At 49.5% G+C, this 16984-nt stretch overlaps 6 protein-coding genes across 6 annotated transcripts; 4 read left to right on the plus strand and 2 right to left on the minus strand.

Annotated features, from left to right (window-relative positions):
• Nucleotides 1-2306: 2306 nt before the first annotated feature.
• On the minus strand, nucleotides 2307-3811 carry CMQ_8132 (pth11-like integral membrane protein; the record flags this gene model as incomplete). The annotated part of the gene is made up of 5 exons (XM_014315673.1): nucleotides 2307-2850; nucleotides 2924-2990; nucleotides 3055-3169; nucleotides 3237-3536; nucleotides 3593-3811. The coding sequence occupies 5 exons, from the start codon at nucleotides 3809-3811 to the stop codon at nucleotides 2307-2309; spliced, it is 1245 nt and encodes a 414-aa protein (XP_014171148.1).
• Nucleotides 3812-5496: 1685 nt separating this feature from the next.
• On the plus strand, nucleotides 5497-7658 carry CMQ_8181 (flavin-binding monooxygenase; the record flags this gene model as incomplete). The annotated part of the gene is made up of 7 exons (XM_014315722.1): nucleotides 5497-5729; nucleotides 5811-5824; nucleotides 5908-6160; nucleotides 6223-6291; nucleotides 6370-6624; nucleotides 6689-7243; nucleotides 7298-7658. The coding sequence occupies 7 exons, from the start codon at nucleotides 5497-5499 to the stop codon at nucleotides 7656-7658; spliced, it is 1740 nt and encodes a 579-aa protein (XP_014171197.1).
• A 316-nt stretch (nucleotides 7659-7974) lies between these two features.
• CMQ_8053 (uncharacterized protein) lies at nucleotides 7975-8997 on the minus strand (the record flags this gene model as incomplete). The annotated part of the gene is made up of 1 exon (XM_014315594.1): nucleotides 7975-8997. One exon carries the CDS (start codon nucleotides 8995-8997, stop codon nucleotides 7975-7977), a length of 1023 nt encoding a protein of 340 aa, XP_014171069.1.
• Nucleotides 8998-10089: 1092 nt separating this feature from the next.
• Nucleotides 10090-11712, plus strand: CMQ_8198 (hsp70 family chaperone; the record flags this gene model as incomplete). The annotated part of the gene is made up of 5 exons (XM_014315739.1): nucleotides 10090-10169; nucleotides 10269-10836; nucleotides 10915-11349; nucleotides 11407-11516; nucleotides 11682-11712. The coding sequence occupies 5 exons, from the start codon at nucleotides 10090-10092 to the stop codon at nucleotides 11710-11712; spliced, it is 1224 nt and encodes a 407-aa protein (XP_014171214.1).
• A 1875-nt stretch (nucleotides 11713-13587) lies between these two features.
• CMQ_8124 (uncharacterized protein) lies at nucleotides 13588-14181 on the plus strand (the record flags this gene model as incomplete). Its single annotated transcript, XM_014315665.1, has 2 exons — nucleotides 13588-13595; nucleotides 13746-14181. The coding sequence occupies 2 exons, from the start codon at nucleotides 13588-13590 to the stop codon at nucleotides 14179-14181; spliced, it is 444 nt and encodes a 147-aa protein (XP_014171140.1).
• Nucleotides 14182-14433: 252 nt separating this feature from the next.
• Nucleotides 14434-14967, plus strand: CMQ_8084 (uncharacterized protein; the record flags this gene model as incomplete). The annotated part of the gene is made up of 2 exons (XM_014315625.1): nucleotides 14434-14481; nucleotides 14515-14967. 2 exons carry the CDS (start codon nucleotides 14434-14436, stop codon nucleotides 14965-14967), a joined length of 501 nt encoding a protein of 166 aa, XP_014171100.1.
• Nucleotides 14968-16984: the final 2017 nt, after the last annotated feature.

Consider the following 16984-nt stretch of genomic DNA (forward strand, 5'->3'; position numbering starts at 1 on the left):
CTTTGTCAGGAATCGATGGTGTCCCGTACTTCTGCGTCTGTTTGGTTGCTGCCAGCATTGCGCTAGCGGTCGTCGCCTTGCTGGTAAAATTGGGTCACGGCTACAGACTACTGGGACTCTATAAAGTATTAATTTTTAGGCTATATACCAGGACCCGGTTGGGGGCCATATTGGGCATATTTCACTGTATTTCCAATGGTCGAAGCCAGTAAGCTCAGTGCCACAGGCCTAGCTTAACTTTTGTTTTGGCCTTCCAGGTTTTTCGTCATTTATGATGAGTCGGAATTGGAACTGTATGCGCGATGGCTATCAGCATTGCATGGCTGATTATCTACAATGCCTTGCTTGCGTCCATCCAACTTATTCTACTACGATTGAATCGGCATCAAAGGCGGAGGCAGATATGAGTGTAGAGAATTGCGCGCTGCAGAGGGTGCAGGGATGATAGGAAGCGTACATGAGAGAGCAGCTCCTAGATAATTAATGAAGTACCAAAGCCTCAACATGGCCACTGATAGTCTTTCCCAACGCGTCTCGATTGAGGGTACTGTCTGTGGCTAAGCCGTTTTTTAATATTTTGAACCAGAATTTGAAGCTGCCCGCCGATATTTTGGGTATGCTAGGGAGTTGCGAGCTTTCTTAGGTGTGGTGCCAGTTAATCTGTGTCTGTAGCTGATCTGATGCCCGCACAAATTCATTGGTGGAACATGAACAGAGTGTCGAAGATGTACCTTTGCGCATCATGACGCCTGGCCGCCGGCAAATCTCTATCGTGACCATACTGCTTGTCGCAGGGTGTTTGAGGATCAAGAATTTCTGTCAGCGGTCAATAACATCGAACAAAGGTACCAACAGACGGTGAAGAGATCGACCACTACTCAGGCGTTTCAGGCGTTTCAGGGAACATCTGGCGTGTAAATACCAAACTTGCAACGGGCCACAATACCGTCTAATAATAGCATGTGACTTGCTCGTTCTCCATTATCTTTTTTTTTTTTTTGGACGTTAGGAAGCACCAAGACAGCTGTAATGCAGCCACCTAGATAGACCTGAGGAGCGGGTAAGACTTGCCCCCTGCCTCCTCCGTCGCATGCCCTTAGGGAGGCGTGTTAGTTCTTGGGGCAAGCCCCCTCGAATGGCGACGTTAAAACGTATAAATAAATAAATAAATACCCATTATCTTTCAGGAATTGATAGCCTAAAGCCTGCAAGGCTTACAAGCTTACGTCGATGAAAGGGCCTACGAAAGGGCCTATGAAAGGGCCTCTCTGCGAGTGGGATTATCCCTAAACTGGGAGTCATGGAACCCGACACGGATTGCTGTGCAAAACTGTTGACATATAGTTCTCGAATCCAGATCACACTGCCACGTTTGTGGAAATGTGATGCATACTCCGCACCGAACCCTGATCATGGCCGCTCCCGGCCGTCTTCTGATATATGATATCAGTGACCGGAAGGCATTCATTCGCTCTAACTTCGAGGTAAAGTTGTTAGTGCTGTTGTTATCACTACATAGTATACATACTTACGTGTACAGTCGCATTTCTAATATGCAGGGGCATGTGACGAGCGGGATTGGGGTCCGATGGCAATATCCCTCTCCGGACCCAGACTTGATATTGCTGGCCCCCCACCCCTGGTGAGAAAGTACGCGGCCGTGGGCCCTTTACAGGGAAATTGAAAGCGGGGGTATGGACCGAAAACGACCATGTCAAGGGAAAAAAATGGCATGTAGGTCACATCGATCTTTTAACTAGAACTATGGTCGCCATAGGAATTTCGGTTTGTACGACGTAGAAAGACAGACCGACCAGGCGGAATTTGGTGTTGAAATGGTATTGTATAGGAAGAAGAGCAAGGTCGCAGTGACGGGCCGCAGGATAAATATGCGAGTCCTATTCATAGATTGGTGTACTTTACAAGACCATATTATTCTACATAGGAGGTCAGACCGCCGGGTATGTATCCTTCTTTCCTTGGCACTGCTTCTTGACTGCCAAGTACTCGGTGGGCGGGACTAATGCATGAAGGCTTCCAGGACAAATGTAGGCTGGAGGCCAATTTGGACAACCTTTGTTCAGACCGCTCTCTTGATCGCATCTGACACAGTGTCGTTGTCCTTTTGCCACAAATCCCGAGCCGTCTGTACTACATTTTTTTTAAATCGGCTAGCTGCTATTTCGCACAAGAACGTCCTTTTGTACTAGCAGAGCAAGACAAGTACCCCCGCTTCGTAAAATTGAGAACAGAAGCAGGAGGAAGGAACCACGTGGTGAAAACAAAACGGGACTTAGTCCACCACCTCATTTTCTGGACTCGACCTCCCAACGTACATCCGTTTTTACGAGAACTTGCATATTCTTCTGCTCGTCCCCGTCACTGTCGCTGGCTTGCGTTGTGGAGCGCGCAATTTCGTCGACATGTGCTCCGTATGCGTCACGTTCGGGTCTCTTGCTGCCCTGTATGTTTGTAGTGAGCTCGACTTCATCTTCGTCGGGACGAGAGCGGAAAACGCTCGACTGCTTGCTGGTGTCGTTTCCCCTAGTCAAACGACTCCATCCACTGCTCTTGGTGGTAACGTTCCCGGTTGTTGCGGGCTGGCGTGAGCCGCCAATGGTTATCAAGACGTTGGAGCGCTCAGCTCCCTTCCCTGTTGGCGGAAAGCTTGCCTTGTATGATACTTGGCGAAACCACTTGAAGCGGGCAAATAGGGGCCCGTAGGTCGGGAGACATGCACAGACAATGCCAACGCAAGGCTCGCAGCAAGACCACACAAACACCTCAGCCATGGCCCAGACGACATCTTCGTCCTTTGTGAAGTGATCTAGTGCAATGATGCGGACAACACTGGCGACACAGACACTTGATAGAGTTAGTTTCCTAATTGGAAGTCAGAAAGACACAGTTGCAGGGGACTCACAAAGAACCTAGCAGCAGGATACCAGACACCATGGCCTTCTTTCCAGGAGGCATGTTGAGACCGTAAACTATTGGGTATTAGAGATCGACTGGATGGTATGGGGCTACCACGATTCGGCCGAATGAACGTACTGGTTGGCAGCGGAACAACGAGGATCAAGACGTCTATCAGCATGGCGCAGATGCCGTTAATGAGGAAAAACTTCGGGGTATCGATGCAGGAGCCGGTTGCGTTGGGATCTGTGTACTGTAGGGGAAAGAGAAGAGCAGTCAGGACACGAGTCAGAAGAATTGGAGACAAGAACATCACGGACCTTTCCCCAGAAATACGACAGCGGTTGACAAGCAGCCAGGGCTGTCACCGTGATGGCGACAAAATAACCCCCAATCAGGGTAAAGACGACCCACCAAGCAGTGCTGGAACCAAAGAGGCGGCGGTAAAAGAGCATGATGGAGGCTTTGGTCAGGGAGACGCCGGCGACGTAGATGAGAATGAAAGCGAAGAGCGTCTTCCACAGGTCGTCGAACTTGCTGACAGTTATCGCCCAGAGGTGCTGTCCGCCTCCGAATTGCACGCCGATGAAGCAGCAGATGCCCATGCTGACAGCCATGATCTAGGAAAGGGTGTTAGCCCTGCGTTCCGCGTTAGTTCTGTCGAACCAGGCCTTACCAGCGCAGCGATCACAAGGTAGTCATCCACTGCCAGAAAGCCGCGGGAATTTTTTCGAGCTATGGAATAGCGACAGCTGATGCGCACAGCGACAGCTCCGAAGCTGATGACCAACACCACCACCACGGGTCCGATGATGGTGGCGTTTTTGTTTGCACACAAATCGAGGCCGTCGGGCGCAGGCCCAAAGTCACCTAGAGGACATTTCGTGTTCGACATGGTGTCGAACAGCCCTCACACGCCTCCCTCCTCTCCTTTTCTCTTTTTGTGGAGGGAAACGGATGCGGGTGCGAATGAGGAAACAGAGAGTCGGTAAAAAATAGCAGGTGCGGATTCGAAGTACGGCAATGGGAAGACGACAGCCGTAGCTGCAGAAACTTGGAGGGATGGTTATTTATCATGATCACAACTTCCTTCTGCCGTTCAGAGAGTGCTATTGGACAGGCAGGCATTGGACAGAAAGCACAAAGAAACTGTCTGATACTCCGTAGATGCCTTGCCGTTGAGACATCCTATACTACCGAGTACAGAGTATACGGCTGGGAAAGATTGCTATGCACGCTTGAGCATGGTATTTGCGACGTCGTAAATCTCCTCACAGGCTTTGCAAGGGTTGGACCTTGGCATGCAGGGCTCACGAAACAGTGAAAATGCGGTTTGATTAACGTTCGCCACCTTTGTGAAATATACGACTACATACGGGCCAACCCCATATGTGGCTAGAGCGAGACTCCGGGGGACGGAAAGACCAGCCGGCAGACTCCTGATCCGTGGTGGAGAAAAGGCCTCTATGCAGCAAATTGGGACTATTCCGTACATAGTATACAACTCCGCAGCGCTCCACAACCGCTACCGCTCTGCTTTATCCAAGTACACAGTATCGTGCTGTGTTTGGCAGTGTGTTTTGATACAAAATCTCTGAAGAAAGGCTGGCGAAGCAATGTGGAATTACAACGGGAGGAGTGTTCTCTCATTTCGCAAAGCTCGATTTTTGGACGACCTGGCCATGCAATACTCCGTACTCCGTACTCCGCTCCGTAAAGCCGGGGTTGTTGGCCGTTGGTCCATACGACGTAGCAGTGCAGAGTAATATTGACCGGGGCTCCTTATCTAAAGGTCACCGCGGCAAAATTCTTTATGTCGCAGCGTAGTTTCTGTCATATTTTGCGTACGTCGTATGCAAGCCGTCAACAATCTCTTGCATGAAGACTTGACCGTGCACGTATCGTGCGGAAGGCAGCTATGTAGCATTTTACCTGTACAACACTCTGAACGGAGTACGTTGTACAAAGTCTCCTGATGATCTTTGCTCCTACATGATAGAGGGCACATGGCTTTGGCTAGCATCGACTCCATTGTACTATGTACGGAGTACTCCGCAGTGCTAATGCCTCCTCCTTTGGCTTACGTACCACGTAGCTATCCGAGCCGTTGCAAGCCACCCTAGCATCAGAAGTACTTCGTAGTTACCGAAAAGGAATACCGGTTCCCTTTTCCGCTTTCGATGCGACCATCTTCAGATCTACTAGTACTCCATAGAACCCCGTACCTTGCACGGAGTTCGATGTAAGCCGGTGTTTCGACCGGATAGAAGCGCTCCGAACGGTCTCTACAACACAATAGTCAAAAGACAGACAAAAGGGGCCTCGGCCGAGAAATAAGAAAGAAGTGCGGTGTGCTTTCTCGTACGAGGATCTGCATTCAACGGATTTGACCCAGACGGTTGTCAGCACGCAACGCCGCCTGCCAGTTCCTTTAATGCACACGACTTCCCCCTCCTCGTATTCTCGGTTTTGCAGCGTACCAACAGTTCTTCGGCACTGAAAGATTGCTTTTCCAACTTCCCTTGTCTCCTCAAACACGCAAAGTCCAGTTCCCCAAAGACAGTTCGAAACTTGGAAAACATGCCGTCCGAGCAGCACCCCCCCAACTACGTGCCTCTTGGCAAGCAGCCTGGATACAAGCCTCTGCGCAAGATCCGTCTGGTTGCCATTGGCGCTGGGTTCGGCGGTCTGAGCCTTGCCCACAAGGTCCAACATGCCATGAAGCTGGAGGACGAGATCGATTTGGTCATCTACGACCGCAATGACGGCATTGGCGGCACGTGGTTCGAGAACAGCTACCCTGGAGCTGCATGGTATGTTTCCCAGTTCTTGCGCAGTACTCCGTACTGGTTCTGTTACGCGTAGCTTTTACGTTTTTGCTGACGATCTTGCAGTGATGTTCCTGCACGTGAGTGGATTTGTGCCGTCCCATTGTGAATTTTTAATGGACAAATGGAGAGCTCGTGTTTGCGTTTCATGCTGATCCCATAGATGCTTACGTGTTTCCATTTGAACCAAACCCAAACTGGTCGTCCTTTTATGCCGGCCAGCCAGAAATCCTGGCTTACATGCAACACACGGTGAAGAAGTGGAATTTGCTCAAGCACGTCCAGCTGAACACGGAGATTGTGGAGGCTGTCTGGAATGAATTTGACGGCCAGTGGAACCTCAAGATCCGCACTGTGGGAGGAGAGGTTCGCCAGGACTATGCCGACGTTCTTGTGAACTGCACTGGCTTCCTCAAGTATGTGAAACTGTGAGACTTTAGAGAGACGCAAGCTAACCCTTTTTCTCTTTGATTCACAGCCACTGGAAGTGGCCCAACATCGAGGGCCTGCACGATTTCAAGGGCAAACTGGTGCATAGCGCACGCTGGTGAGTGTCTTCTCTACAAATGGCTCCTGTGCAGTCGTTGTCTCCGTTCTTTGCTAATCGCCCATCCGTCTGCACCAGGGACAATGCCGAGTACAAGGACAAGCGTGTTGCCGTCATCGGCAACGGTGCATCGGGCATCCAGATCACGCGTTCGATTGCGCCCGATGTCAAGAGCATGACCGTTTACATGCGCAGTCCCACATACATCTCGACCAACTTCCTCGAGGAGCTGACCCCCGAGGGTGGCCAGTTCTCCTATTCGGAGGAGCAGAAGAAGAAATGGAGAGAGGATCCCAAAGCCTTTTTCGACTATCTTCGCGAGGTGGAGTTGCAGTACGTTCTTTTCACTGTCCCCTCTCCTTTAATGAAAGCATTCGTCCGAAACCTAACCTTCCAGTCTGAACCGCTACATCTTTGCGCTGGTCAACGGCCACCCCGCCCAGGAAATGGTCAGCAAGAGGATCAAGGAGCGTATGCACGAGGCGCTGAAGAACGCGCCCGAGCTGGAGAAGCAGCTGACGCCGTCCTGGGTTGTGGGCTGCCGCCGTCTCACGCCCGGCGACGGGTACCTTGAAGCCCTGCAGCAGGACAATGTGCGGACGGAGTGGACGTCAATCGACCGGTTCACCGAGAAGGGCATCCTGCTCAAGCCCGAGGCAGAGGGCGAGGCCGGCCGCGAAGAAGAGTTCGACTTGATTGTGTGCGCGACCGGCTTCGACACCAGCTTCATCCCCAACTGGAAGCAGGTCGGACGCAACGGTAGCACCATGGACGAGATGTGGAAGGAAGATCCAGAGGCACTCTGGAGTGTGCACGTGATCGACCAACCGAACTACTTTGTCATCAACGGTCCCAACATTCCCATCTCGCACGGAACGGTGTTGACTATGATGGGCTGGGTTTGTGACCACATTCTCCGGTGGACGAAGAAGATCAACTGCCAGGACATTCAGTACGTCCTATGTACCCCTTCTCCGTGATTTGTTCTGTCTGCTAACAGCCACAGCTCTGTCGTGCCCAAGCCGGAATCTGTGGCCGACTACAACGAGTACCAGCAAGAGTTCCTGCGACACACGTCCTTTGCTGACAAGTGCCGGGCATGGTACAAGAACGACCGGTCTGAGGGCCGGCTGACAGGCGTCTACGGTGGCACCATGATGCACTTTAAGGAGGGGCTGGAGACACTGGGCGCCGAGCACTTTGACGTGAAGTGGCGGTCGGCAAACCGCTTCAGCTACCTCGGCAACGGCACTGCTGAGTGCGACGAGAATGGTGCAGGAGACGTCGCTCCGTACTTCACCTGGGAGTACTTCCAGAAGGTTTACGGTGGCTTTACCGAAACCCTGCCGGTTGTAGCAAAGGAATAAAGGACTTGGGCGGTTTACCGATAATCTCACCAGCGTTTTGAAGTGTCACATAGTTTGTAAGAAACAAGTTGTTGGATTATTAGCCTAGCAAGTTTGTATGTATCCTTAGTTGTTCCGTTTTAGTAGCCTTACATCAGCTAAACACGGGATTTATGGACGCGTGCCATACCATCCCCATGGAGGTGGCCGTAAAGCGCACTCAGCGAGAGCCAATCCAGCGACGGCCAAAACGAAAATGCCGAGCTGGCCTTGATTTAGAATTCATACAATGCGCATGTAAAGGCGAGATGGGAGCCGAAGAGGCTCAGCGCGTTGCTTACCTCCTAGGAACGAACGCTGGCTTGCATGACACCTCTTGAGGCACCAGCAAGTTCTCGATATCATAATCTTCGCCAGTAGATCGGCCCGTCTTAAGCAACCCAGGCGCTATAAGAATCTCGACCTGTCCATGTCCCTCTGTCGGCTCCTCGCCTTTGAGCAGTCGCATGGTAGCCGAGTCAAATACTGCATTCGCCGGCAGTTGGAACAGCCATCTCACGTGTGACGCCTGTCTATATATGTCACGGTCGAAGACTATGGCCTCGTCAAGAATTTCGAGCAGGTCCTGTTGGTACTCGGCCCAGTCTATCCGGGGCTCGTCGGCATCCGGCACTATTCTGATAGTCTCGTAGATGTTTTTGGAAATGACGTGTTTGTAGTACTCCGTACAGTCGTTTTTCCCGGCTGCACATTCCGGAGCTTCCATGATCAGGCCTGTTGTCATGGCTCTCCAGTGATGATAATTACGCTCGACCTGGCTATATGACGGATCTGTCTTGGGCTTGTCTGGCCAGAGTAGATCCAGTAGGTTTTGGAGACTGCCATTTTCCCCGCCAGCCCACAGGGCAAAATCCAAGACCTCACCGGAAATAACGCGCCACAAGAAAGACTGGAGTAGGATCGGACGATAGACCTTAGAGTCTAGATAGTGATAGATTTTGTGGCCATCAGGTATAACGGTGGTGAGATACTTTTTGAAGTATTGAGTGCGGTAGGTGGTCATAGTCCCGATCCCAAAATAGCGCATGGAAAAGTTACTGATGTTATATCTTAGCCGTTCGAATCTTTGAACCAGTTCTTGGTCCGTGATCTGGTAAACATTATGGCTTTGGCGCTTCGCCTTTTCCAGTTCCCGAGCAAGCTGCTTCCAGCGTCTTCGTACATCCACGAGCTCGGTGTATTTGCTCTTCAACTCTGCTCTCACGGTCTCCAATTCTGCGTGCTGGCTGTGTGCCATCTCATGAAGCTTCGCATAGTCGTCATATGGTACTTTCAACGCGATCTCATTCCTTAGTTCCATCTCTTTAGTCTGCCACTGCACTTTCTCTTGAGCATGCGACAACTCTATGGCTTTGGCCTGCTGCAATTCTGCTTCTAGGGCTCGCCGCTGATATGTTTCTTGGATCAGGTGTTTTTCCCGCTGCTCCAGTATGTCTCTTTGCCACTGCTCTTCGGCATTGCGGTCGATATGCGCTGTCTGGGGGTTTTCCTTTGGTGGTAAAAAAGGATCCGGGCTGCCAGGCACTAACTCAATCTGATTTTGTTCGGGGTGACTTGGAAAAATATTGTGGTCACTGTTCCGCTCTTCCACCGTCCCAGTCATGGAAACATCAAAATATCCATCTGTGTTTCGGTAACTAGTCTGACCGGGTTCTTTATCCCTGCGTGGAAGTGATGCTTGGAAGGATGTTTCTGACTTCATCATCGCCTCTTATTTAATAGATCATGGAAAAAAGGAAAGAGAAGAGGCATTTGAAACCGGAAATAGCTTTGTGAAGAAGGGGCGGTCTAAGGCCTTAAAATGCTATTACGTCGGTCCACCGTTTCCGTGATAAGAACACCAAGTTGTAAGGTACAGTAGTACCCCGTATCTGGGAACTGCTTTACATAAGGATTACGGCATCCTAAGGGAATACTTATCATCTTTAGCCTGCTGTGCCTTTCTGACATATTGGGACCACCAGAATCCGTAGTACTTATTGAAAAGGCTATTCGAACTAACGACATAACCGGTTTTTTTTTGTCTTTCTACGACCTCATGCCATACCCCTCAGCTCTACGCGGGAATCAGTAAGCCACAGCATGTAGATACCAATGTCTCACCACATGTGATAAAGATACCGAGGCTTCGGTAGATGACGCAATGAAAATACAACTGAAAGAACAGTCTGTGTTCTAGTTTTCGGGGGCATTGCGCACAATTACCCAGGTACTTACAGTGGTAGGAGAGGTCAGATTGCACATAGCGACAATACAATATTTCATGTTATAAGTAGATAGGATCTCAAGATTCGTATCACTTGATATCCTAGCTTTGATCTCGCTGTACCACTTCCTCTTACTATAGTACTATACACCATTTCTATACTCAGTCTCTCAACCTAGAAAAAGTATGCAGCACAATCCTGATAGCGATGACGATAATGGAAGCATCGAAGATACCGTTGTTATTGGAATAGACTTTGGAACAACGTGAGTCTTCATATGACCGTAACAAATTCGGAAAACGAGTAGACTGATGAGAACTAGATATTCCGGCGTAGCATGGGCAACAGCGGCTGATTTTGACAGCGGCCAGATCAACCTCATCACCGCTTGGCCGGGTACAGGTAGAGATGAAGGAAAGGTACCGACTGAGTTACTGTACAAAAATGGCGAAGTCCTATGGGGCTACGAGATCCCTCCGGATGCAAAGTCCGCCCGTTGGTTCAAGCTACTGCTTCTCAGGGATGAGGATCTTTCAGCAGAGCTCCGCAAGTCCGAGTACATTCAGCACGGCCGCGACATGCTCTCGGAGATGGGCAAGTCGGCCATCGACGTCACAGCTGACTATCTCCGGATGTTGTCACAGCACACCCTGGAGACCATCCGGAAGTCCCGCGGCGAGTCCGTGGTCGATGCTCTGCGTTTTCATATCGTCATTACCGTTCCGGCTATCTGGAAGGACTATGCCAGACAGTCCATGAAGGAGGCCGTCCAAAAGGCGGGCCTTTTGAAGCCCCGCGCAGCCGGGCCGACTACGTTAGCTTTTTCGCCTGAGCCGGGAGGGCGGGCTGCTCTGGCGACTCTGTGCGAACCCGGAAGAAAAACCGAAAAAGATGATGTTTTCATCATATGTGATGCTGGCGGCGGCACGGTGGTAAGAGCCATCCAGGCGTGAATGGCCCTAGGAAATTATAATATCTGGATGTCGGCACTTACTATCCCGTGACTACAGGACCTCATCAGTTACAAAATTGATAGCACCGGCCCAATCGCCATGCACGAAGCAGTAGAGGGGTCAGGCGATCTCTGTGGAGGGATTTTCATTGACGAGGCCTTCGAAAAACTCTGCAAGTCTCGTCTTGGGAACAGGTGGAATAATTTGAGCACAGCAGGGATCAGGGAAATCATAACAGGAGAGTGGGAGACCGCTATAAAGCCGCAATACAAACCAAAGGCGAGGAAGAGCGAGTACATCGTTCGAATTCCGGCTGAGGCTTTTCGTCATTCCAGCCTCGATGACCTCAGTAAAGAACCTATCATCAAAAACGGAAGGGTTCATTTCACCGGGAAGCACATCCAGGGGACATTCACTGATTCCTTTTCTCGCATTGACAGACTTATTGATGACCAGGTTGATATGGCAACTGGAGCAGGATTGAACACCACAGTAAGCACCGACAGCCCTGTCAAAAATTCTCAACGGCTCAATACTAATTGAGCGCAGGGGATCATCCTTGTGGGTGGACTTGGCGCTAGTCCCTATCTCTACATGCACCTCAAGAAAAAATACACTGCGGCTGGTATTGATGTTCTGCAGTCGACGGGGATCAACCCGTATGTCTCACGTCAAGTGATCAACGACGCTCACCGTTTTTACGCTAACGCTACTCGGCAGGCGAACAGCAATCTGTCGCGGCGCCGTCTACAAAGGATTCCTCGAGCCTATTGTTACTGGGGATAGCCAAGTGAAGTATATCGACCATCTGATTGATATTCCAGTCAGGGTGACCTCAACGGTGTCAAGATCTAGCTATGGAACTGAGTTTATAACACCCTACAACTCACAGAAGCATTTACGTGAAGATTTGTTTTACAACTCTGACGAGGGCTCGTACATGGCTAAAAATCAGATTGCATGGTACCTTAGAAAGGTTGATATTTATTTTCCATTACCTCAACCTTCAAAGATTTTCTTTATCAACCACTAATGTGATATTTCACTATAATAGGGAGAGAATGTTTCGAGCAAAGACTCTATACGCTCATCCTTCTACACACTCTACAACGAAGACTTCGATGGCTTCTATCAGTGCAATATTTACGAATGCAATGAGCCACTAGCCCCTGATCGGAAAACATCATCTGTCAAGTTTTTGTGCAAAATCAGGTGCAAGCTTGACTTGGCTTATTCGGACCTTCCTGACTTCATCACGCCACTCGGGCAGTATCGAAAGAAGCTGACACATGATATTGAGATGACACCGTCTGGAGCCTCCATGATTTTCACTGTCTATGTAAACGGAAAGAGGCAAGGGGAGACTAATGTTGCTATTCGATTTGATTAAGCCAGAAGAAGAGAGCGACTATACTCCCATCTCTTGTTTAGATGTGTCAAAGTGGAAATTGCTAAGGTGGCAGGTGGCTAGAGACGATTATTGTCGATAGGCATACGGAGTGTGTGCACGCTGCAAATTACATATGCGCTTACGATGCATTTACGTATTAATGTATTTGGCGAATTGAATAAACACGAAATTAACAACAATAGCAGCCACTTCGTTGTTTCCTGTTGTTTTAGCGAAAAATCTGGACCATTTGGGCCCCGACTACGCCTTATAACTCTGACGTCCTTAATCTGCCAAGCTGCAAGGAGTGATTTTTCAAACACAGTCGGCCTTTTTTGCCATATAACAAAGACCAACTCGATAAAGACAAGGGCCGCTGATCTGGGACGCCTGGAAAAGCATAAGACCACCAAAGCAACAAAGACTCGTATATTATAAGCCGACGAAAGGCGTCGAATATAGATACAAAGGTGGGTATAAGTGCCTAAGACTAAAGCAACCTTCTTTCTTCAAAACAACAACGTAGCACCCTGTTGTTGCTATTACAGTCAATATATATGTGTAAACTTACTACGAGTTACAGCACATATATACACAATATGGGAGACTGATGGGCGAGGAGCGTTGTCTTCAGAGAAGAGCAAACAGCAATCTGAGTCTAAAGTCAGCTTGGGCCGAAAAGTCTGCCCAGACAAGGTGGTCCGTGCACAACCGCACATCGGAGACTCACCAGATGCTCATCCTGCCTTCCTAAACCGGCAATTATTAGCCAAGGAAGGAGCCTCTCGGCGACCCTTCGACCAATGCAGAAAGGAAAGGTGTTGCGCGATGGTGCACAGACCGCCCTTTCTGAGCAAACTTTTCCGACCATGCTTCCACTTCAGCTTCAGATAGCTGTTTTTCCTGGATACTACCATCTTGGCTCATCAAAGGCACCATTTTCATTTTCCGTTTGTAGGAATTGTAATGCGATGGAATATCAACAATCCACTCTGATATCAACAACAATATCACTGTCGGTGATACGGTATGATCAGCTGCGTTGTGTCGCTTGCCTCGCTGGGTCGCGAATACATGCTCCGTGATAGCAGCACGCACAAGAAAGAAGGAGAGGATGAAGAAGGAGGAAAAGACCTTGGCCGACCGTGAAACAAAAACATAACGACCTATGAACTGGAGGACGCTCCAATTGTCATACCCTTGCACCATAGGAGGCATCCAGAATGCCATTATAGAAGGTCTCGGAAAATTCGACAGGAGCTTCTAGAAAGTAGCTACGAACCTAGAGCTATTGTCGAATGTCGTCTTGGGACTGGAGAGCCGCATTACGGCTCTTGAAAATGGAGAGGTGAAAGTCGTGGTGGAAGGGCTCGTGCAGAGCACCCAGAAGCCATTGGCAGAAGCCTTGTCAGACCACGAAAGTCGTATCACGGCTTTGAAGAATATATTTCAAGGTGGTGGCGGCGGTGGCGGCGGAGACGACGGCAACGAGGGGAAGGGTGGAAGTGACCCCCGGGACTGGAGATAGTGGCAGCCCTGGCACTGGAACTGGCACTGCAGTTGACAACGACGGCACCAGAAGAAAATCAAGAGGAAGGGCACCGGCTGCAGCCAATGATGGGCTGCAGTCAGAGCCAGCAGTTGCAGAAGATTCAAAGGCACCTGTAGCAAAGACGACAGCGGCAAGGGACGCGGTGACACTTTTTGGACCTGCGACACCGGCGGCATACGATGGCGACAGAAAGGGTGATGGCAACACCCGGACTGTTGGCCATAGCAGCGACCACGACGGCATTAAGAGTAGTAGCAACATTAGTACTACTCCAAAGGTTATGCTCGTCCGCCGAAGAAGAGTATATGCCAAGAACGAGAAGGGCATCCTTACAGTCAGCCAGCGTCTTCTCATGCGCGACGGTGGCGATGGTAGTTATTAAAAGTCAAAGTTCCCCTCCTTATCAGGACTAAAACGACGGTTTTCAGAAAACAGCATTGTGGGGCCTGGATATATGGCGATGCAATAGCGGAGGGATGCACGACTACTTTCCCATCAGGGACTCTTTGTAGAGTTTAGGTGGAGGCGAAGATTTATGCTTAAGATTGAGAAGAGATAAATTTCTTACGAAATACCACGTGAGATCTGTATAAGACCGAAGAATCATATGTCCTGCAATGTTTCTGCTCATGAAATGCTGCGATCTCAAAGATTGAAGTTTTGTCGGAAAAACATATCTTATGTGCGATAAGACGAAACTGAACAGTGCGACTAGAATTTTGGTATTGCCCTAGAGGCGGAGCAAGAGGCCAACGACAATGCCGACGACAATGCCGACAACAACCCAGACGCAGAGGCAGAGGAAGACGAGACAGAAGAAAAAGTCTGGTACGAAAAGGGCAAACTGCTGGAGCCACTCAACAAAGTGGCCTTTAGCACGATTGTCTTTGACGAATGCCAGTACGTGCGGCGTCCACTCTCGACATACGGCTGGCTGGCCCGCCTGCTGCAAGCCGATGCTAAGATCCTTGCGTCCGCGACACCATTCCTCAATATCATTCAGGACATCTGGGGGGCTCTGACGATCCTGACCGAACACGCGAAAATCGGCCGCTGCTTTTATCTCGTGTCCTTAATTGCTGTCCAGTTACGCCTCCTTTACACATTCGTCACCTATCATTGTTTAGGGGAGTTCCTCCGCCAGGATTTAGACAATTACCTAAGCTAACAGACTGCGACTAAAAGGCGGCATTCCGAAAGAGAGGGACGCTCCATATTCTTGGGCTACCCAGATGCCCTTCAGCCTACGCTTGAATCCTAAATCCTACTTTGAAAGCAAAGCCAGCAGAGATCTGCTGTTCAATATTTTCCCCACCACAACTGGCCTGGCATTCACGGACAACATTCTCTCATTTTACGTGACAGAGCTTCCCGCAAACCTTGGCCGCTGACGATTGCAGGTGCGCCCATTTTAATCTCGACTACGGCAACTGCCAACGATCTGCCCAAGCTTTTCGGATCAGCAGCTCAACCTATCAACGGTCATGTTGCTCGCCATTTCGACGACGCGAACCTGAATAACTAGAATGCTCATCCGCATCCATTTCGATCAAATCAAAATTTACATTACCGCGGTCATGTACAAAAAGAACCATATTACGATCTGTTAATAGCCCGGCAAACGGACGAGAAAGATGTCCCGTACAACATTGCAAACATCCGTTTTTTCACGCATACCATGATGAGTTACAGCTTCCCAAGATGTTTCAAGCACGCCATTGGAGCAACGACTCTCTCCCCGGAAAGCCCGATGGGTCTGTCTACGGCGTGTTACGGCCCGGAGTCATATTGTCCTCTAGCCGAAAACCAAAGTCCTCACAATACATTACCACATCGTCCAGTGTTCTTGTTCGGGACGAGACGGGAGCTCAGTTCTTGACTGCGGCTAATAATGGCTTTTCTGTATGTCATCCATCCAACACCGTCGCAATTCTCTGATCGGTAAATTGGTCACATTTCCAGACGCGTTAGAAACTCAGCCATTGCCCTTATACAATTGCGCGGTGAAGAAGTGTTCCAAAACGAGCTTTTTGTATCCGAGGACTTCCCGGATGGATTACGACTAAAGCAACTACTCACTGCTGATCATTCATGTGCTGGGGACGAGATATATATGTACACGCCATACACAGGCTGCACTGCGGACACGTACATGTATCCAAGCTATGTGCGCATTTTAGGCGACGATGAAAATCGAGATGAGCAGCCTTAGGTCTTTACAACTTTGTTTTATTCGGTATAGAACAAATCTCTGGCTCTCCCAAAAATAGTATTTACGGAAGCGCCCTGGTTGATATTGACGGCAGCGTTATCGGGATATTTTGCTTTGCTTCGGGTGCTGGGCCTTTAAAGAACTTGTGCATGGCCGTTGGTGCAAACGACATGATCAAAGAGGGGTACGCCCTGGTATAAGTCTGTGGCTCACCTGTTCTTGACAGTTCACTTGCTCTACTGATGCGGGCGGTAGCTTAATTAGTAAAGGTTGCTTACATTAGGCTGGGCTGAAAAAACAACTCTCTTGAGGTCCTAGTAGGGCTACGCCGCAGGGTAGCGAAGATGATGCCAAGATTTCCGCCTGTCATAAATTAAATTAAACTGAACTGAAGAGGAAAAAGCTATCTGAATAGGACGCTGAAAGGCCTCCTTATATACATGAAGTAGACGGCGTAGCAGGGGCCTGCACGCCGTCGGAGGGCGCCGATGGTTATGAGAGGGAGGCGAAAGTGAGGCTTTTCGGGAGTAGATGGCGAGATCAGGTTAGAAATACTAACGTTACATTGCCGGAAGGCCTACTCCGTACTCCGTACAGAGTAGATTACGGGATGTCTACACGTAGCGCTAAAAGACCTACTTGTATCTCAACAAACTCCCTATTTAGTTAGTGCGCCTGTTTCTTCCCTTCTTTATACAAAGCCAAAGTAGAGTCTAATGACGACCTGCGCTTGTTGTGGTCTAAAAGGTTTATTAAAGTTACTAAAAAGGTGCCAGACCTCTTACAGCCGCTTGACTAAAGCCTTCTCTGCCAAATGGACAGTTTATGGAGTATTTTGTAAAGATCATAAAGATACTGTGTGGCAGGCGAACCAGGCCTAACGAATTTCATACAGGTCGGCATAACTCAGTACTACGCTCCCAGAACTATACATACATCACTTGGGCCGATAATCTGTCAGCTTCTCGGCGGC

The sequence above is a fragment of the Grosmannia clavigera genome (assembly GCF_000143105.1).
Source record: "Grosmannia clavigera kw1407 unplaced genomic scaffold GCSC_161, whole genome shotgun sequence".
NCBI lineage: Eukaryota > Fungi > Ascomycota > Sordariomycetes > Ophiostomatales > Ophiostomataceae > Leptographium > Leptographium clavigerum.